Here is a 22787-nt window from a genome sequence, read left to right as displayed (position 1 = left end):
TCAATTGGATTGAGGTATGGGCTTTGACTGGGCTACTCTAAGACATTAACATTCTTTGCCTTAAACCACTCCCGTGTAGCTCTGGTTGTAGGGTCATTGTCCTGCTGGAAGGTGAACCTCCGCCCCCCTCTTTTCTTCAAGAATTGGTCTGTATTTGGCTCCATCCATCTTGCCCTCAATCCTGACCAGTTTCCCAGTACCTGCTGATGAAAAGCATCCCCACAGCATGATGCTGCCACCACTGTGTTTCACTGTGGGGATGCTGTGCTCAGGGTGATGTGCAGTGTTGGGTTTCTGCTAGGGCTGAACAATTAATTGAAATTTTATTGAAATCGCAACATGGCCTACTGCAATTTTCAAATCACAGGAGGCGCAATATTTGTTAAAGGAGAAATGTGTGTCAAAATACCATTTTAAACCTGCAGCGCGGAACTTTTACATATAAATGAATGTGTGTTACATTCAAGCCCTTGCCAAACAAGTTCACACAGTGCTGATTAAGCCTCTCACCACCAGATAAATCTCTCTGTATTTCACAGTATACAGAGTTTTTAAATCTCATGTCAGGGGCGTCATTCCCACGCTGGCCGTTTGGCTGTTAATCGTGCAGCTCTTGTAGACTTCCCAAATGTACGGCCAGTGTTGTGCTGGCATACTGGGACAAATCCTGGTAGGCCGTCAAAACATATCCGTTTTTACCGGCCCTCTCTGTGTGCCTGTCATTCTGGGTGAGCGTGAGAGCATGCTGCACGCCTGTGTCAGGCAATCACAGCCGAGCGCCCCCCTTCACTCTCTCTGCCAGAAGGGGGAGACAGAACCTGAACTCCAGCTTTAAATTAAATATTGTCGTGAGATGTCGTGGCCTACACATCATATTGTGTATCTTTGTACCATCTTTGTTTGGTACAGATCTCATCAAAAAAAAAAAAAATTAAAATGAGAATAATGATGTAAAAATTTAATCCCTCTAATATCACAAATCATATCACAATTGCAATATCAGTCAAAATAATCGCAAGTAGATATTTTTTCACAATCGTTCAGCCCTTGTTTCTGCCACACACGGCGTTTTGCATTCAGGCCAAAAAGTTCAATTTTGGTCTCATCTGACTGGAGTACCTTCTTCCACATGTTTGCTGTGTCTCCCACATGGCTTGTGGTGAACTCCAAACAGGATTTCTTAATGGCTTTCGTCTCGCCACTCTTCCATAAAGGCCAGATTTGTGGAGTGCAGAACTAATAGTTGCCCTGTGGACAGATTCTCCCACCTGAGCTGTAGATCTTTCCAGCTCCTCCAGAGTTACCACTGGACTCGTTGTTGCTTCTCTGATTAATGCTCTCTTGGCCTGCTTCCTTCTCTTGGTAGATTTTCTGTCGTGCCGTGTTCTTTCCATTTTCTAATGATGCACTTAATGCTGCTCTGTAAGAAATTCAAAACTTTGGATACTTTTTTATAACCTAACCCTGCTTTGTACATCTCCACAACTTTACAACTGACCTGTTTGGTGAGCTCCTCGGTCTTCATGACGCTGTTTGTTTAGTAATGTTCTCTAACAAACTTTGAGGCCTTCACGGAACACATGTATTTATATTGAGATTAAATTGCACACAGGTGGACTCCATTTAACTAATTATGTGACTTCTGAAGGCAACTGGTTGCACCTGATCTTAGTTAGAGGTTTCACAGCAAAGGGTGAATACATATGCAGTCAAAACTTTTCAGATTTTTATTTGTAATTTTGAAAACCATGTAATATACCCCTCATTTTAAAATGACTGTTTATAAAATTATTAGAAAATTGTTGGTCCATTACATACAATCCCAAAAATATCCATTTTAATTTGAGGTATTAGCATGACAAAATGTGGAAAAGTCCAGGGGGGGAAATACTTATTCAAGGCACTGTATAGCCGATAAAATAATCTTTCTTTCTTATCATTTTTCCTTCCTTCCTTCCTTCCTTTCCTTCATACAAAACCAATGTTTCATAGGCAAAGATTTATATCTGCAGACATCCCATTTGCAACAAACTGTGTGTTCTCCCAATCTGGTCGAAGTTAAAGGTGAACCATGAAACAATAATAGCCTCAATTTTTTCTGCATGCGATGACATTTCTTTATGAGTCAATATATACCAGAGGCACCCTCCCTCCACCACACTTGTATTTTTAATATAAACTGTTGCTAATGTTTGACGAACAAATTAAGATTATCCGTGTCATTTTTAGGCTCCCTCCTCCCTCCATACACACGCATGTGCACGCACACAGCACACATACATGCAGCTATTAATTATACTTGTATGTGAAACACTGCTAGAGCTTTTAATTACATACTAATCACTAATAGCAGTCTCAGTATTAAATTCTTAATTAAAACTGAGGAATTTCTCTTGCTATCTCCTCGAGGATTTGGCACCCATCCAGCTCTGCGTTTCCCTCTCTAACCAGCCAGGCCTGTAGCACTCTCCATATGGCTAATAATAGGCTTAAGGCTGGTTTTCCGAGCACTCTGGAATGCAACAATAATACCACAGAATGAGCTTATTAGCTAGTCCCTGGGTTTTTATCCCAAAAAGAGACATTAGCCTGTCTTTTGTCAGACTCCAAATTACAACAGAGCTGTTTGACTTTTATAGAACAGAAGAAGAAATTATAGATGTTTTTTTTCTGGTAAAGTTAAAATGACAGCGTTAAAGAAGCCTTGCTCAAGTGCATCGGGTGATATGTGCAAGTGAAACCTATATGGTGATTTTTTAAAAGGAAGGCCAGTCAGATAAAACGGACACTGGTATGTTTTTGTCTAAAGACGCGTCAGACTGTCAACTGTGAACAGTTGATTCAATTTGTAGAGTTTTTCAAAAATTAATGCAACAAAATAATGGAACGAAAGTATAAAATCTATGTGAAACAAAATCAAAATATAAAAACTGCCTCTTCAGCTGTTGGTAATTTAGTTAGTTTGTACTCTGGTTACATAAAACCACTAAGGCATTTCTCTTTCTTTATGACTACATCCTCACTAATGTGGCATAATCTTAAAACACAGTTTACATGTGAAAACGACACACCTCCACACTAGCGCTTTCAGGTCATTTTGGTTGAGAATAAAGATCACTGTCCACCCTGAAACACAGAAACAAGACGAAAATGGCTACATCTGTTCTTCATACTCTTTGGTTTCGGCAAACAAACTTGTGCATCACAGTCAACATCTGCTAAGGAGTGGACCAGAAACATAGTCATTACTCTGCTGAATCTCAAACCTCTAAACCTCCATTTGGTTCACTTATACTTTAGAGCCAAACTCACTATTTATTTGTTCTCATTTATATTCTGTATTTAGACAACTGAGCAAGAAGAGAAATTGTGGCTCATAAATACTGTTAAACCAGACAAACAACAGCTACTATGCTGCTACACTGAGACATTGACCAAAGTCACTATTTTATGATTGCGAGGTCATATGACATAATGACAAATTAATGTAATGTGATAGGCTGTACTGACAATTAAATGGAGGAATCACAGAGAGGGTTAAAGGTGACAGAACTCTGACCTCTTAACTTTACCACCAGATGGTGTCTGAGCAGGCTTATGTCTTAGATTTTGAGAAAGCTCAATTTTTCAAGGGATAAAACGCTGGCCAAAAAATAACCAGTTAATACAACATCTCTGACCACATTGGAAGGCAAAAGTGTTGTTCTGAGTGGCCGCACTGAAAGGCGGGGTGAAAAGCTGGCCGTCAGAGTGAGTAGAGATGTGATAACTGTTGAAACATGGAGATAACAGTGCACACTTTCAGACAGGCTTTCTTTGAATAGTGTTGCACTATGTTGTACACACTAAAACTGACAGAAATAATTGTATAAAGAATGAAAAAGGAGAGCTTGACAGAGGAGTTCAAACAGTGCTGACTGTCTCACCTCGGCACGCTTGGCCTATAAAATGGGCTTGAACATTGGTGCAGATTCTGGGGATCCTACTGTGAGGTGACCATAAGCTGTACATGTGTTGTTGCAAGATTTTTCCTCTGTCACGTTACACCCAGTCACCTGCGATATTATTTTTTATGTTTGTTTATCTTGAGCAGCGTAAGCTTTCCTAATGGTTTCCCATGATGTTGTGCATAGTATCCCACTGTGTTTTGTCTGTATTGATCTGATGTGCCAGGAAGGTTTGATTCAGACAGCCTCTCCAGCAAGAACCAAATACTCAAGTTCAAATGCAGTTTTGCATCACCATGAGTGGGAGCTGCCAAAGTGTTCATTACTTAAGTGCTCTGTCGTTCCCCTCGACTGGTGGACTTTTTGGATTTGATTTGTCCGGCACCACTGAGCGTGTGTCCCTATGACAAGCACTTTGGTTGGTGTACACCAATGCCTGAAGTGTGGATTTTGTCCATTTCTGCCTAACCAGTGCAGTTTCAGTAGACATGAACGGAGCTCAGTCCTGAGCGGCTCGACACAGCTCACTTCCATGTAGTTCAGAAACTCACGCTGGACTGGTCTTCATACTTGTCAGGGAGAATAGAAAAAGGAGACTGTCAAACATTATTGGGGTGCAGAGCACAATCAGAGCTCACCCTTCCTCCGTCCCCGCTCACTCACCTCCTCTCCCGGAAAGCCGCTGACAGAAGCTGTCACTTCACCGCAGCGTTCTGCTCGACACAACCAGTAACAGGAAGTGTGCCACCGTGACCTCTTGCTGCCCTGCCAGCTAGTTTGGTCTTGCTGTTATTTTTGAAACAGTATATTAAAATAACAGCTGAAAGGATTTGTCTTTCTAAATCAGTTGTGAGATGAGAAATCTTACGGATGTGACACGGGGAGGATGGTAGCTAGTCGGTGAAGTGTTACTTCTAATATTTGGCAGCTCAGGACAGTGGTTCCCAATTTGGAGGTCTGGAACCTCCAAAGAGTTTCAAATTAAATCTGAGGGATCACAAGATAGTAAAAAAGATAAGAAACTATATTCATTTGACTTTTTTTCCCCTTTTTAAATGAGAAGTTGCTGGTTTTGGGCACATTTTGCTCCAGCAGGGCCTGCTGGTTGGAATGATACACTGCATTTTAGTGTATCCTTCCTGTTTTGGAGTTTCTTGCAAGATCCCCAGAGACAGCAGCAACCCTACTTCCACCTCGTCTGAGATGTCTTTGTTGTCACACACAAACACACACACACACACACACACACACACACACACATACACACTCACTCACCTTGCTCTCCCTCTCTTTTCACCACACAAACATATCTGTAAGCAGATATGTTAGACTCATGCTGTAAAACATGCATACACATACACACACGCACACCTTAACACAGATGAACAGGTGTGTACATAGCTGCACACAGTCACAGGCGCATGCACAGGTGCACACACACCTGCCTACATACACACGTATACGCAGGTGCAAGCAAAACAGAGCGAATACTGAAATACACACGGCTGCACACACACAAACACACATTCAGGCACATACACAGTGTATAAACACACACTCCACAGTCACACACACACACAAACCTCTCATCTTATAGATGACTTGTGTGAAGTACTTCAGTGAGGGAGTGAAGAGGGCGGGGGAAGGGTCCATCAAATGAAATGAATATGTATTAGATGGGGTTTGAAGTAGTGACTTGTATTCAACCCCGCATTCTCACGGAGCGTCTGTCACTCCGTCACCATCAGGATATAATAAGGTGTCTCAATGATGCTCAGAACCCAGGAGACTCTCACATCTGAGACATCTGTCCGTATGTGCGTGTACCCCCACACTTCCTCTTCTAGCCGACTCCAGCTCTTTACTTCTTTGTGCCTCTTGTACCCTCCCTCCTCCTAGCTCCTTCTCCTCTGCCTTCTTCCTTACCTTCAAACTTTACCACATTTTACCTTCTCTTTATGCACTGTATGGATTCAGCTGAAAGTTAATAAAATCTCCTCTGTCTCTCCTCTCTCTAAATATGCCTTCCTGCTCTATCTTACTTCCTTTTCTCTCTTTTCTCTATCTCTTGTTCTGTCTGTGGGCGCACAAGGACTACCTCTCTGACACCACAATACATTTATCCTGAAGGGCATGGGAGAGACTCTCCTGAATGCTGCAGCGTGGGTGTGCATTTGTGTGTGCACGTCAAACTCCATTGGCCCTCCATAGGTTAATACCCCGACCAGCAAACCTTTGGCCCTATGATCTTAGTCTCCTTACAGACACCCAGTTGAGCAGTTTTCTGTGGGATTTACACAGCCACAGACATGAATGGTTCCTTTCTTATCTTGCACAATAGAGACTCCCAGCCAGCCACATTAGTGAATTTATTTTCAAACAAACTTACAAACTACAGTTTATCTTTTCTCCAACTTCTACGGCTTGCCCATCTCCAAAACCACAGTGACCCAATATGTTGGATTTCACCATAGACTGTAAAAAAAACAAACATGAAAGTTGTCACTGTGACATCACCCATTGGTTTGTGGACTGCCATTTTGAAGCCTTGAGTCTAGCGATTTGACCATCGCCATCTTGGATTTTTGGAGCCAGAAGTGACCATATTTGGATGAGAGGGTGGAGCTGACCCTAGTGCTAGCTGCTAGCTTGGTTAGCATTGTGCATTTACAGTCTATGTTTAATGCTAATGCTAATCTTCGCTAGCAAAAAACAGGCCTAAAACCATTAAAAATGTATTTACTGGAAAAACTGAACATCCGACTCCTTAGATGGTCTCACAATACAACCAAATGCTGAACAAGACTTTTTTAGGCGACCAAAATGTTACAACTAACATTCATGAACTGAAAACACACTGAATAGCGACGGTTACACCTATACTCTGTGAATCTGGGGTTACACCATGGTTAAGTTATCAATGTTGTTGCCGTGGTAGTGACTTATCAATCACAAGGTAGCCACGCCCTAAAGGATACGCTGCTTTATTGTCTGTTTCACTCTTATGTGACCATAATTTACAAAATGAACATCATGCTTTATTGAAGAAGACTTGAAACAAGCAACTGAAACCATAACCTCATTAGAAAAGTGTTTACTGGGATCATAAATCAAGTGAGAAGTAGGGTCATTTTCTCATTAACTTCCATACAATTGGTCTTCTCTTTGCAGCCAGTGATGTCGCCCCCTGATGACCATTTGAGAGAATTCAGGTTTAAGATACTTCTGCATTGGCTTCACTTTTCAGACCAGCAGCTACCTACTTGGATTTCACACAACAGTCCACTGGCATTTATTTACATCTGTACATTTGTTTTAAGCTGTCCTCTGTTATTTGTTTATTTCAAAAACTCAAACTTGATCTTTATCGAAAGCTTTTCACTGTTTTCATATTGTCTACAGATCTTAAATGGATATCTTGTGTTTTTACATGTCTGTCTTCATGTTCAGTGTCCTCTACATTCTCACATAAAAGACATTGCTCCAATAATGGCTAGGCCCCAAACAATAGCCAAGACAGAGAGGGCGAAAACCCACAAAATGATTGATATCAGTGCTGTAATGGCAAGCATATGGCACATCAGCATCATTTCTATTTTTACAGCATTAGTTCCATCAGTAAAACGACACAGTTTTGCTTCACTCAGCATTCTGTTGAGTTTCTATTTTTAACTGAAATACTATTCGTACTCACTGATTGTGAAATTTAAATTTCTGCTTCATCATGAAGACAAGCTGCTGTTAATGAGGCCCAACACACCTTGCAGATGTTTTACAATAAAACCCTTCCAGGGAAGGAAAGACATCCTGTGAACTGCTGGAAGGGTTTTAGGGAGTTGTTGAGATGTTGAGTTTGCATTATTGAGCAGAAATTAGAGACTTAATAAAATAAACTAATAGAATAAAAAGGCCTGTGTCGAATAATAGATTCTCAAATAAGCTCTAAGCGCATGTTTATTACAGAATTGCTCCTAGGGAGTTGTGAGTTTTATGCACACAAGCTTCTGCCTTTGACTTTTTATCAAACAATCACTGCAACTAGAAACCTGGGCACCTGAAAAACTGTAAATCCCTCCTCTTTACAACTTAAACTCTATACCAGTTATGTTGTGAGTTTTTAGTGTGCTCAACTTCATCAAGTTATTCGGTGTTTTGTTAAAATGGAACAGTTTTTGTCGCCTCACTTGCGAAACATCACTTTTCAAGACTGTTTAATTCCGTTTAGAGGAAATGCCATCTCATGTTGCCCCGTTGTATTTAACTCAGCTACCATGACCCAAATCTTCCAAACCTACCCGCTTATGTAACTTCAGTCTTCTCTGTGTACACACACACACACATACACACACACACACACACAGGCCGGAATATCCTTCTGCCTCCTCTGACATGCACCCTACCTTGTCTGCACACACACACACACACATACGTTAACCTGTTCAACCATTCCTGTCAACCTTCAGCCTCATCATTCTTTCTTTGATCACTTTCTAACACATCACACACACACACACACACACACACACACAGTCGCACACTACTTTCCTCTATTTCTTTTCCACCCGAAAGCATGTCCCCAAAACCTGACTTTTTGTCACACATCACATTATATCACATTGCATTTTGTCAAAAAGTCATCCATGCTTATCAAGCCTGCTTTATATAACTAACCTCTTCAAGTCCAGGATCCTACACCCCACATTAAGCAGCAGCAGCAGCAGCAGCAGCAGCAACACCCGCTATCACATACACAGTTTATACTGTACGTAGCATGTAAACACTGTATGCAAGCACAAATCCCTATATGTCTAGTAACAACTGCATAAAAACGGTTGTTATGACCTTATTTTGTGGTGACATAGCTCTTAATCTCCAGTCTCTAAAAAATGCTGGTTAAATCAGGAGGCATCAATGGGAGCTGAACACTTAGAGTAGATCGTAGACTGAGTGGATGCAGTTGCATTGTAGTCTGCTCTCAAAATTATATAAACAGTGTATTCATGCATATGTATACTCATTATTAGTCCTCGACTTAATGTGCTGAAACTTAATCTATCTATCTATATATAGTATCTCTCTATCTTGAGCATACTGTAATAAACTACTTTAATAGCGGCCCCTGCTTTATATGCAAATTCATGTTTAATCAAATTGATGTAGTAATAAAAGTATCATTATAACTGAAAAGGTTGCTCCTCTCCCTTTTCACTGGGTCCTGGTTTCCACAATTATTATTGTTTTGTGTTAAATCACAAATTTCAGTCCAATGTTTCTGTTAATTTATCAGTTATGTTACACCAATGATGGAATATGGGTTTCATTTGTGTGGTTTGTGTTTCACAGTGTTATATTTTGTTGAAGGGCTTCAATCCTGCTGTGATGGGTTGGGGGTTTTTTGAGAGTTTTGTGATGGTAGGGCAGATCATCTGTTTAATCAGTGATAGTGACAACATGTATACATCATTAGCTGCATTAAGCAGTGAGTCACTTAACTCAAGTTGAGGTAGGAAGAATAAAACTGTTCTGTAGTAAATGACATTCTGCATAATTTGTTGCACTAATGGCTGTGTGTGTGTGACTATAGAAAACTGTGATTGTCAGCAGTAACAGAGAAATCTGTATTGTTCTTATGCTTTGTCAGTCCAACTCACCCTGTGGTAACCTGAGTAGATGGTACGTTCCAGTTTGGTGAGGCTGATGGTGCTGGCCCACTGTACGCGACTAATTCGTATAAACCCGCGCCCACTCAAACAGCTGGCACACACAGCTGTTCAAAAAGTCGATGGTGCTGCAGCTTGATTGGTTGTCTTGATGCGAGCACCGTTTGAATTTTTGAATCTGTCCCGCTCTCTCATCACACCGCTAGCTTGGTCTGTGTCTTCAGGTATCCCAGCATGCTTTGTGCAGTGAATTAGTCACTTCCTATAGACAATGAATGAGTGCAGATTTTGTCGCCAGTCAGTTTGCGTACGGTGAGGGAGCAGTTATTTTTGTTCAATTTCATTTTTGCCTCTGTTGCATTAATATTTTTGTTAATAAACATCACTTTTTTTTGCACATACCCCAACCTGCCGAGCTGCTTTTTTTAAACATCCCTTTAAAAGCTATGCGTATACAAATATCATAAGTGTATGAAAAACATAACCACGGCCACATTGCTAATTCTTCCATGAGTTTCTCTTAACCTGTAGACCACACTGGTTTCAGAGATGCCTGGTGTGTGTGTGTGTGTCTGAAAAGACTCTCTAGACTGCTGCATATAGAGAAGGCAAACACTGATTTACTGTGTTTACAGACTCTTGAGACATTTTCCTGCAGTGGAAACACTGAGCATGTATGCTATGTATAGGATTTTTCTTGCTCTTGGAAAAGTTAAGGACCTGGACCAGTAGTCTTCTTCCTACATTTCACACAAACACACGCAGACACACTCGCACACGATGCCTTTGACTGTGTGATCCATCAGCTACTGGGCAGGAATGGCATGGCCCCAGCCTGGCCCAATAAGCTCATTAATCAGACAGGGCAAGGAGTGGGCGGAAGGAGGACACGGCAGTGAATCTTATTATCTTACTCTGCAGCACTGCTAATCAGTAGGTTTATTGATGATGACTATTTCCATTCAGTGAGAGGAGATTACTGTTTCCATAACATGTAGGAAAGAAGGCATTTGCGTTTATTTGTCGGCATATGAAATGTAGGCTTAGACTGATGTTTTCCAGGTGGAAGGACAGTCTCTCTTTTCATTACGCAATTACACACACACACACACACACACACACACACACACACACACACACACACATTTTCCTACTTGAAAATATATGTCCTTGCAGCTGGCTGAACGGTAAAATCCTGGTTGTTGTTTTTTTTTTTTTTCTTCCTGTCATTGACAAGAAAAGAGAAGCTGTCTTTTGTGTCACTGTGTGGGTTTCTAACAGTGTGAGTGTGCATGTATGCATGTGTCATATATGGAGGTGGTGTGTACGTTATGAAGGCTCCTTACATATCCAAGATATAAAGCCAGCACAATGAAATGGAAACCTGATCTTTGTAGGTAGAACGGAGAAGTCCTGTCAAGAAGGATTGGTGATGTAATGATTTCCTAAGAAAGTATATTATATTTATTTCTTTTTGTTTTATGTCTGTAACCTCTGGTGTACTGTCCTTGTGTTCTGTGTTTGTGTTGTTTGTATTTGGTCTGGTTTTTTTTCTTCTGTAATTAAAATGTAAATTAAAAAAAAGAAATTAAAAGGTCACAATGATCAGAGTGGAAATGATCATACTGTAAATGGTAACTGAGCTGATACAATTGTAATTATTTAGGATAGTATATACTTACAAAATGAAATGTCACAATATTTTTGACAAAAAAACTGAAATCAACATGTATTGATATAATTCTGAGAGTATTTTGTGGCCAATTATTGGAGCTTCGCAGACATAATGACAGGAACATTTGAAGAACAAACATCACGTAGAGGCTTTCATTGTTTATTTCACTCAAAGACACCAGTGAAATAAGAAATAAGCTCAGACATCTTTGTCACTGAGCTCTAATGTAGCCTTTATTGTAAGACCAGAAAAACAAAAATAACAGTTACATCATGTTGTTATGATATCCAGAGTCCCAGATAATATTTTGACTCAAGAGAAGATTTTCAGCCACTCTAGCAGCATGTTTATATTGATGGTAATGTCCAGTACTTTGGTCCATAAAATTTGGTTCAGATATCCATTTTGCCCAGAGGATGAATCCAAATGACTTTGGTGATTCCCTGACTTTTCCTCTAGCGCCACCAACAGCTCAAAGTTTTCACTTATCCAGTGAAATACTTCATCTGCTTGATGGATCGCCACCACGTTTTCTACAGATATTTACAGTTTGCAGTCTTCGAATGACTTTAGTGATGCCTTGACTTTTTCCTCTAGTGTGAGTTTATGGATTTGAGTGAAACGTCTCAACCATTCAGTGGATTTCCATGAAATCTGGTCCACACATTCATGTTCCCCTCAGAATGAGTTGGTGATCCAAGTTTCATCTTGAGCCATCACCAGGTCAAAGTACTCATTCATCCAACACTTTGATTTATGAACATAAACTAAGATTGTTGTAAGAGTGTGAAAAACATACCTCCTAGACATTCACATGTTAGCATGTTAACATTATCATTTAATTCAAAGCACAGCTGTGCTTAAATACAGCCTCATAGAGCCGCTAGCATGACAACTATTTTTAATATCTTGACTACATCTTGATCATACTGTAGTGATATTTTTTGCACAACTCTAATTGCCAAGTTAACAAATTTGATGCCTTTAAACACTGGAACACGGTGGGGAGAGGAATGATCTTTCCAAAGTTTATTTACTCTGGTCTGAAAATACCATTTTTCTTGCCATCATAGCTCCCTGACAACTAAAATTCAATACTGCTGAAATATGTTTTGATTCAGTCATAAAATATTTTCTAATAACTGAGGGGATTCACCTCATCTTATGTCAATGTATTACAAGTAGGCCTATATACTAATTAATTAAGTAATCAGTGTGGTGTAAAAGCATGTGTTGCTCTGTATTCTGACACTCCAGTCAGTTAAGGTTAGAAGGTTTTAGTTTTTCATGAGAAAAACAAGCTCCCTGTGTGCCCCAAACTATCCTAGGATTAATAATTTAAAAGCTTGATATAGGGGGGCGCCTTTATAGCCAAATGGTTACTGTATATGCCACAAAACTGCAATGTCTCTGGTTTGATTCCAGCCAGAGACCTTTGTTGCATGTCATACCCATCTCTCTCTCCCCTTGTCTCCTGTCTGCTTCTTCACTGCCCAATATCCAATAAAAAGGCAAAAATGCCACAAATGCCAAATGAAAAATGCCACAAAAAAAGCTAGATTTAGGGGACAGTTCATGGTGACGCACATTAAGAAATTCATGGTTTATAGTGAGCAGTGGTAACTTTTAAGGCAGAGCACTCAGTGACTGGAAGTGAAAAAATATTACATTAATTGTCAAAAGGAGATCATGTAGAATAGCCTGAATATGTGTGATTTGGTTAAAGAGATAGTTCAGAGACACGATAATTTATGGTAATGTTTACTGTTTTACTGTTTTTCCCGCTTTCCCAGAGTCAGAAACTAATAAATGCCTTAGGACAGACTTTTTTATGTATTTGGTGTAGTCTGAAGTGTCAAACAGCAATATTAGGCTATCTTGGCTCAATCATTGAGTGTCTATGGGATCAAATAACATAATCATGATCCAATAGGCATCCAGGAATTGAGTGAAACTAACAAGTAAACTAAAGGGGGTGAGGGGGCGCCTTTTCCAAGCTTTGTCTGAGGGGAGGCCCACAGTCTCAGACTTTGTAAACCCCTGTTTTAGAGCACACATACCTGAAAGTGAAAAGTGCTTTAGTGTGCAAAGTCTTAAATACACAACGTCGTGCAGACATCGCAAGTAGTGCACAGATGTGCAAAAACTGCTTGGGTAATAAAAAATTGTGTAAATAAACAAACAGTATACAGAGTAGTGTCCGAAATTCACCTGCCGAGGGGACCGGTAGATTAAAAAATCCATTGGTTTAGCAAATTTTGCCACGAAAGTAGGAGCACTCGAGACGGTCCGTGGCTGGCACTCCTTCACCTCAGACCGTCTCAAGCACTCCTACAGTTTTGACGCATTGTTTAGACACACGTAAAAAACACATATGGTGATCGTGTCTACGCTGTATAGGGACAAACATGAGTAATTTCCCCCATCATGCCAGATATTTTATGGCATGACTATTTTGGTACAAACATTTACCCGCCCATGTGGCGGATAGCGATTTACTCACCAAACGGAAAATCTACCCGCATTTGGCGCTTGGCGGGTGTTAATTTTGGATCCTGATGTGGAGGTTAGTAAAGTTAGACTGCTGAAGTGATTGGTGGACTCGTTGTTACCCACTGCCACCTCCCACAGGAAAGTTTTTGGAACAGATGGTTGCCTTTGTGTGCCGAGCTGGTGGCAGTCGTCACTGCCTTTTTCTTCGCCCGACTGTCACGCAGTTCCTTGATGGACGGCCGCAAAACAACCAGTGACTCGCTAAGTAGAGCAGCTGAAAACTGCTGGAGCTTTTTCTCCAGGAGGAGCAGTACGAGGCAGAGGTGGGCCAGGCTGTTATGGTATGCTAGAGACAGAAAGAGAGGCTGGTTTTTGTTGGTGAAACAAAGCCAGTGTTGAGCAGCGAGAACTCGGGAGAAGGAGCAGAGAAATTCCTCCCATCCCTCTGTCTTCTCCCCTCCTCCTCCCCAGTGGTATTAATTAGCAGCAGCAGATGAGTGGAGAACGGGAGCCTGAAGGGAGAACAGGTTCATGTCAGGTTAGCCTACGCTGTTTGTGGGCCCTCTCCCTCTCTCTCCCTCTCTCTCCCTCTCTCTCCTTCTCTCCCACTCTCTCTTTCCCTTTCTGTTCTCTCACATGTACACAATAAACACAATAGGAGGTGTTAAAAATTGCAGAAATTTCAGTTTCTCCTCATCATGGCCAAAACCATGGATTTGTTATATGCTTCAAAAATGGCTGAATTTTCATGTAACACCCTTTCAGTTTGAACACGCCCCTTCACATATTCAATAAATGCATTCGAACTCAGAGCACCCCAAACTGGGACACCACACACCCACAGACGCTCACACCCCACTCTAAGCCACGCCCGTACCCGAAGCCTCTTTTTTTACTCAACACTTTTCTTGACGGCCAAGAAGTGGTTCAAAGCCTGACTTGTTTGAAGCTCTGTTCTCGGTCACATGCTCTTGCTCTAAGATGCAACTCTCTACATCGTCAGTTGATTTGTGTTGTTATGTAAGAACGTGACGTTGTCTTGTTCGGGGGCATCGAGTACGAGGCAGCGTTACAGATTGTTCACAGATTTTTTTTGGGGGGGTGGTTGAAAATGCCTATGAGTTATGAGCAGTTTGACCAAAGTGATTTTCCATTTTCAAATTGTTCTGTTTAAATATTTTTTTTAGAGGCTACCCAGTATTTCACAAGAAAAAAGGAATTACTAAGAGAGAAGTCAGAAAAAAATGAACAAAAATTCGGCGAAGAAGAATGAATTATTTAATCATCACACATTAATCATCTTGTGATCCCTCTGGGGGGCCTCGACCCCCAGATTGTGAACCACTGGTCTAGAGGACAGAATATCCAATTTTCTGTGGAAACAGGTAAAGAAGTGATGTTACAATGAACACTATTGACCAGAATCACTTGATAGTACTGTTTAATAAAGTCACTATAAATGTGTTTTACTTATTTGAGTGAATTCAGTGTTAAATTACTCTTTGACTTTTTGTTTTTCCTGTTATTTCTTTTCTTACTCTTTCTCTCGTTCTCTGTCTGTCTTTCCCTGCAGAATTCTATACGACACAACCTGTCCTTGAACAAGTGTTTTCTCAAAGTGCCTCGCTCCAAAGACGACCCTGGAAAAGTAAGTATTTCCTGAACAATGTAATGCGACTGAAAAGCTCAGCTTGAATGACGGTGCGACACACAATGAAAATGCAAGCCTATTTCAGCGAGCTTACAAATACGGCTGAGGAAACGGTGATTACTTTTCACGTGTTTAGACGCCCTCGTGCCACATGTGTGTGTACGGTTGTGCATCAGTGCACCAAAAGACACCCATACTCACTTGTTCTCTTTCTTTGTCTCTCTCACACACACACACACACACACACACACACACACACACACACAGAGTCTGTACTTAAAAGCAGTTTGTTGCTCCATAACTGGCTGTGTTGAATGCCTAATGCCGTTTTCTCTGTTTTCTGCTACTCTTCCGATATTGATTCTGCCAAGTAATAATGTGGTACAGGGAGTAATGAATAATAAGTATATGTAGGTACACCCCTTCAGATACGAGGCCGTTCACGCATCTGTTATGCTTTATTAGGCTCTGTTTCACTCTCTCTTACACACACACACACACACACAATCAGAGGAAGCTTTAGATATGTTTCACCGTTGCTACTCCTGCGGTTAGGAAGCAGAGTTGCCACGGCCACTTCAGCAGTGCCGGCTTGATAACAACAATTTGTCAAGTCCTTGTTTGTGCTGAATCGAAGGAATTGCTCAGACGGGGGAAAGTATATAATTACAGTTGATCACTGAAGCATGCCCTTACAAGATTTTTTAATAAAAGCTCAAATGTCTGCATTTCAACTCATCACAGGGTTAATGTGAGAAGCAATCCACCACTTTTTACAAAAACTGACAAACCAAAACTTTTCACTGAGCGCTCAAAACTCTTTTCATTTTTTTTAGTGGGCGGTAGGAGGAGGGAGTGTCTCCAGGCTGTGGGGATTTTGGAGCCATTGAAAAATGAATTAGGGGGAAGAAGGTTTAAATAATTCAAACAAAATCATTGGGCTTGAGTGGAGGCCTATAGTCTGCAAAGACACAAAGAGAGCGGCTCCCCCCTGATTAGCCTGACTTGGGCTTGACCAGCACCTTAATTCACACCTTGGATCGAAGTGGTCAATACCGCGGTATGAGGGGGAGGTCATCTGTGTGCAGAGAAGTTGAATGTACATGGTCTGTTTGAAGCCGCAGAGAGAGGAGAAGCTAAATCATGCATGTGCTAACGTTAATTGGCTGTGTACTGTTCAGTGATGTGGGACTGAGAGACAGGGGGAGGAGAAGTGTGTGTGTGTGTGTGTGTTTGTGTGTATGTGTGTGTGTTAGCGTGTGTGTGTGTGGCCTAGATGAACCTCCTGAATTCTGTCTGCAGCTTTGGACCTGCTAGGAAGGGAAGAGGAAAAATGAAAGTGTGTGTGGGGGAGGAGGGGGGGGGGGACAGACCAGGAGGAAATCAAGGACCTAAAAGCAATTGATTTCCTCCTCTCTCATTGTATGTGTGTATTTTGGAGGCTGCTGTGTTTTAACGTTGTGTATCAAAAGGATTTTAGTGGATTTTCTTGGGGAAGGCAGCAGGAGCATGCACCACAGGAAACCTAGACCTAGAGGAAACTGATTGGATCTAGAACTGGAATAACAACAGATATCTGATGCAAGGGAGATCCATCTACTGCACCTTTTTCTGTTTAGTGACACTTGTTTCCCCTATTAGAGGGACTGAAGCAGCCTCACTGGGGAAAAGTGAGAAAAAAAGAGGCTTAATTGTACTCTCAATAGAAAGTGATACCTCATTACAAACAGATGGAATTGTCAAATAATTGACAAATAATGGCAGATAATAACAGATATATGCTGTAATTACTATTTTAATTGCTCTGTTACCTACCACTCTTATTTGAAACATCATCTAAAGCAAAGCAGGAAAATGTTGCTATGTTTAAAAAGACACCATCCAGGTTGCTTTTCTCAGTCCTTCGAGGTCAGTAAGAAGCTTTTAAACGTTTTCTACCAGAGTTTTGTGCTCACTGCCTTGTTTTATGCTGTTGACTGTTGGGGTAAAAGCATTGCTGCCAATGATAGGAATAGGATAAACAGGTTTATTAAAAAGGCCGGATCTATAATTGGTTTGATTACTGATTCGTTACAAAATGTTTTGGAGGAAGGAACCAGGAGAAGAGTTCAAACCATACATCGGTGTGAAGGTGTTTGCAACAAACTAACAAGTTGTTAAATGACCAGTTTAAGATCCTCCACAGAGTGAGAAGGTCTTTTGTCTCCACAGCTGTGAACATTTTGAATGACATGTGATACTTGTTTGTTTCCTGAAATATGGGTTGTGTTCTTGACATAAATTGTAAGGTTTCATTTCATATGTATTATATTTTTTATCTTTTTTGTTGACTTCTTTTTAGTCTACCATTGTGGCTGTATATCTTTCATATGTGACCAGTCTCTATTGTTGTTTGTCACTTGGAATCAATAAAGTTATCTAAGGAGGTGGGAAGTAACTAATTACATATACTCAAGTATCATATTTAAAGGCATTTTGAGTTTTCATTTTGGAAAACAGCTGTAATTACTAGTCAGCCTCCACATATTCAAAACATGACTTTCTCTACTTATAAAAAAATATCCATTGCTGTAGTTAAAACCAACATTACGATTCGGCAATCACACTCACTCACACCACCTGGAGCAACTACAAAAATAAGATCCAGTTATATTATTATTATTATTAGTATAACATATTAATACACTAATACAAGTGTACAAGATTTCTCTCCTATAATGAGTACCTTTATGCTCAATATATAAGGTACATTTTTGTATTTATTTTACAGGTAACACTAGAAAATGTTTTAATTCAGTACTTACACTTGTAATGGAGTAATTTTTCCTCCTTTGGTGTTGATTCTTTTATTAAAGTAATTATTTGAGTACTGACTCCTTATTAAAGAAAGATAAAAAAGAATATGTAAGTGTAGCTAAACCTAGAGAGCAATCAAAAGCACTAGAGAAATACACAGCAGCTTCCATCAAACAGATGGCTTAACTGGTTGTTTTATTGGGGTCAATCTCCAGGGTTCCTACTGGGCCATAGACACCAACCCTAAAGAGGACACAGTACCCAGCAGGCCAAAGAAGAGGCCGCGCTCTGGAGAAAGGGTGAGTACCTCAACCACACTGTATGTAAGTTAGTATTCAACTGACATCGATATACTGTTATTATTTCCAAAAGACTTTAACATGTGCTATTTGAGGTTTTGCTGCCACAATAGTCCTAGCGTTTTTTAGCTTCCCAATTCTCAAATAAATCCCTGTTTCACTCCAGTTCAAGCTTAAAGTCCACAAAGTGGCAAATGGGAGTATTGTTGAGAAGGCGCATGAGCAGAAAAACAAGAGACTGAGAAAAGCTGCTCCATACACCTGAGATGCCACAGAAATGTTTGTGTGTGAACAGACATCCAGTATTTTCCCCTTTTCCGTGCTATAATGATGTCCGAATAGACCAGGAAGGTACCTTTTAAGCAAAAACAAACAAACAAACAAACAAAAAAGCTTGCAGTGTTCTGGGCAGAGCAGTGAAATGTTACAGTTGACCAAACTTTACAAATCAATTTACAGTTAAAAACATACCAGCAAATTTTGTTCTGTTCTGTTATTATTGTGATTGAGAGGCATTAATTGTAATCGTTGGCACACAATGTGGATTGAAAATTGTCTGGGATCAGATCAGTGAAGTGAAGCGCCAAGACGATCAGGTGACAAAGACAAAGTTTGGTTACAGTGGGGAGGCCATCTGCCAGCAGGCCATGACATCTACAACAAATGAAACCTTCTACCGACTCCACACTTCATATAGTGTTACTGTGCAGTGTTCAGTAGAGCAACAATCATTCACTCCACAACTACAGTACATGGTCAGCTGCCTGCTTTAGTGTGGTGCTAATAAATTTCACGGAGAGAATGAAAAATGCAGGTTATTCTTTTATTGTTTGCTTTTTGCTTATTTTTTTTCTTGCTGCATGTTATGCTTGTTTGAAGGGTCTCTATTAATCTAATTGTCTACTGCATCAGACTTTGAATATGAGCCCTTCATCTATATAATAGCAATAATTACTTTGAAAAGGCACAAAAATAGCAAAGACCTCAAATACATCATGCACCTTTTCCCCTGGCTGTATTGAATAAGCAGGGGTATCTTTGCTGTGTGCTATTTAATGGATATTGACTGACTCATTACTGGACCTCTGCTACTGGAGAGAAACATGTCTGTGCTGACAGAAATGCCCCCTCTCCAGCACATGTGCCATTTTATATGTACGATGTGCCATAACAGAAAAAGAGCCTATAGTTTAAAGTTATTTCGGTCTGCAATCAATAACAGAAATAATTAGGTCGTGTGTATAAATATGCACGTTCATATATTCACATACATAGACACATAAAAAGGAGGCAGATACTCAGATACCACAGTTGAAAACAACACACATTTAAACATCTTTAAATTTTAGAGCCTTTGTTGTTGTTTGTTGGTTCTCTATAAGTAATTTTGTTTACAATTGTTATGGCTCTCTTTCGAGCTATGAAGATTGGATTAGTATTTGTTTTATATGTATGTCCCCACACTTCCACACAGTAAGTTATATATGGGACTATACTGTATGACAAAGCTTGATTCAGAAGATCTTTAACTTTATATAGTATTGCAATCAATTGACTTTGATATTTTAGCTTTGATATAATTTATATGTGGCTTCCAGCATAATTTCTTATCTATTATCATTCCAAGAAATTTAATTTAAGACACTCTTTCAATGTCAATATCATTTATCATGAGTTTTCTTTTTGAATTAGTTAAATAATTACCAGAAATTATAAATTTAGATTTACTTAAATTCAGTGTTAGTTTATTAGAATCAAACCAACTCTTTAGCATTTCCAGTTCTTTTTCCACTGTATCCAAAAGTTGTTTCAGATTCTTAACACAACAAAATAAATTGGTATCATCTGCAAATAATATGAATTTTTAATATTTTGGAGACCTCATATATATTATTTATGTACAAAATAAACAATAATGGGTCTAACATTGAGCCTTGGGGAACCCCACAAATAACCTTTATTAGTTGGTTAATTAAAATTATTTATTTACACATATTGATACCTATTTTCCAAGTAACTACCCAGAGTGTTACCCCTCTAATTCCATATCTTTGTAATTTCTTCAATAATAAGTCATAATCAACATTATCAAATGCTTTTGTAAGATCCAGGAGAAACCTCACTGCATATTCTTTATTTTCTAATGCAGTTGATATTTCCTCCACAAATTCTATTAATGTAAGCGAAGTTGTCCTGTAAGAGCTAAACCCATATTACTGTTCACACAGTATATTATGTTTTGTGATGAAATCATCTGGTCTTTTATAGAATATTTTTTCCAGTATTTTAGAGAACTGTCTATAATTGGAGAGTAAATGTCTGTCTCCTGCATTATATATAGGTAAGATTTTAGCTGTTTTTATTTTGCAAGGAAATACACCAGTTTGTAGAGACTGATTACAAATATGTGTCAGAGGTTTCACCACACACTCAATAATATTTTGTTATTATTTTGTTAATAATGTCATTCAATACTTTCCATGTATTTTTAATATTATTTCTGTTGTCCTCCAATAATTTACTATTATAATCCTTTTTGCCGCATCTCATAATTCATGTCAGTGTGTTTTTATATGTCTTGTATGTATGTTGTACTTCTTTTGTTGTTTTCTTTTTGCATGCGTGATGTATACCCAGCAAATTTCTGTTCCACTGCTTTCTTTACTAAAGGACAATTTTTTTCATAGAGAGCAATTGTTATGTCTCATATGCTTCATCTACATCTTTCACATAGACTTTATTCCAATCTTTTATCAATAGGTCTTCTTTAAAAGAATTAATTGCATATTGTGTTTTGTGTCTAATTAGTTTGTTAGTTTTAACATCCTTGTTGGTCCTAATACAGCTCCGATTGACTGCAAAGAATGGTAGATGTTCACTTATAAGTAGTCCACTTACTACTTTCTGATCAATAACATTGGTAAATATATTGTCAATTAGTGTAGCACTGTGTGTTGTTATTCTAGTTGGCTGTGTAATTGAGGAATATAGACACATACTGTACACTGAGTTAATGAACTCTGTTGTTGTGTTGTGTTCAAGTCAGTTTAACAAATCAATATTGAAATCCCCACAAACTAAAAAACATTTTCTTATTGTTTATGTCTTCATACAGCCCCGATAGCTTATCCCTAAATGTATCAATGCAAGATCCTGGTGTTCTGTATACACAGCTTATAATTATATTTTTGATTTCTCAATCTCGATTTCTACAAGATACATTCCATAACATTTTCTATAACAAGTGACATACTACTCACAAATTCACCTTTATAAACTTTATCAATGTATAAAGCAACTCCCCCATCCCTTTTTTTAAAAATCCTAATAATAAAGAACATCTCATATCCTCAGTTTCGACCGTAGCAGCTTGCTCCTCACTGAGCCAAGTCTCAGAGATCATCATTACGGCAAACTTCTTATCAAGTTGTCTCAAACAATGTTGGATCTTTGAAAAGTTTGTATTAAGGCTCCTACTAATATTACTCTACAGTCTAGTATTCACAATGACTATGCATGTTGTGGTAAAAATTATTCTCAGGATCAATATCTTATCTCCATATCTTGTAATTTATGCTCTGTGTTTTCAGTCCGAGGCTTTCATATCCCGTACCCCTTTTTGGTTGCCAATCATTATCTCCAGATGGAGATAAATGACATCTGTCAGAACTGGTCATAGGTTGGATTTAATGTCCGTTTTTTATAACATCATATTTCATATTTCATGTCATTGTGGGCACACTAGGTTGGTACAGTTCAGTCTGTCTCTCAATTTGTCCATAAATCTCATTAGCCAGTAAAAACAGAGATGACTATTCATCCATATTTTTCCAAGTCAGTAAGTTCTCTTATCATTATTGCTTTTGCCTCCTCAGGTGATCCACTCAACTTTATCCACACTTTGCAGTTCCTCGTCCACGTTGCTTCTATTTTGTTTTGCTTTTTTAAGATGCGTGCCTGCCTTGCTATCAGCGTTCTTCTTAGTTGGATATTCATTCAGGTAGACCTCAGTCCCCCACAGCTTTATAGCCTGGCTCAGTATTTCAGTTTTGGCTTTTCTGTTCACAAAGCGCATCACAATTATCGGCTTTGTTAAAGCGCATCACAAATTATTGGCTTTGTTTAACTGTCCTTTCTAGGAAGTGTATTGCAGGCTGAAATCACATTGGTTTGTATACAAACAGTTTGGTTTTCAAAGAACTGAAGCACCTGCTTTTCCAAAGAAAGTAATTCACTCAGTAGGGCGTCTTCACCTTTTCCACCAGC

At 39.4% G+C, this 22787-nt stretch overlaps 1 protein-coding gene and 1 long non-coding RNA gene across 7 annotated transcripts in view; one reads left to right on the top strand and one right to left on the bottom strand.

The window, feature by feature from the left end:
- Window positions 1-22787, top strand: part of LOC137184312 (forkhead box protein J3-like) — a 67233-nt gene that overhangs the window by 17135 nt on the left and 27311 nt on the right. For all 6 annotated transcript variants that reach the window (XM_067591849.1, XM_067591847.1, XM_067591848.1 and 3 more), the window contains exons 4-5: window positions 15349-15423; window positions 18438-18521. In XM_067591849.1, the coding sequence (XP_067447950.1) occupies window positions 15349-15423; window positions 18438-18521 (159 nt within the window). The remainder of the gene's footprint in view (window positions 1-15348; window positions 15424-18437; window positions 18522-22787) is intronic.
- On the bottom strand, window positions 944-2229 carry LOC137185342 (uncharacterized). The gene is made up of 2 exons (XR_010928834.1): window positions 1499-2229; window positions 944-1420 (listed from the first exon to the last, which is right to left on the bottom strand). It is a non-coding gene; the product is annotated as an uncharacterized lncRNA (long non-coding RNA).

The sequence above is a fragment of the Thunnus thynnus genome, chromosome 6, assembly GCF_963924715.1.
Source record: "Thunnus thynnus chromosome 6, fThuThy2.1, whole genome shotgun sequence".
Lineage (NCBI taxonomy): Eukaryota > Metazoa > Chordata > Actinopteri > Scombriformes > Scombridae > Thunnus > Thunnus thynnus.
Note: the sequence above shows the minus strand (reverse complement) of the source record. Positions and strands in the feature narration are given on the sequence as shown.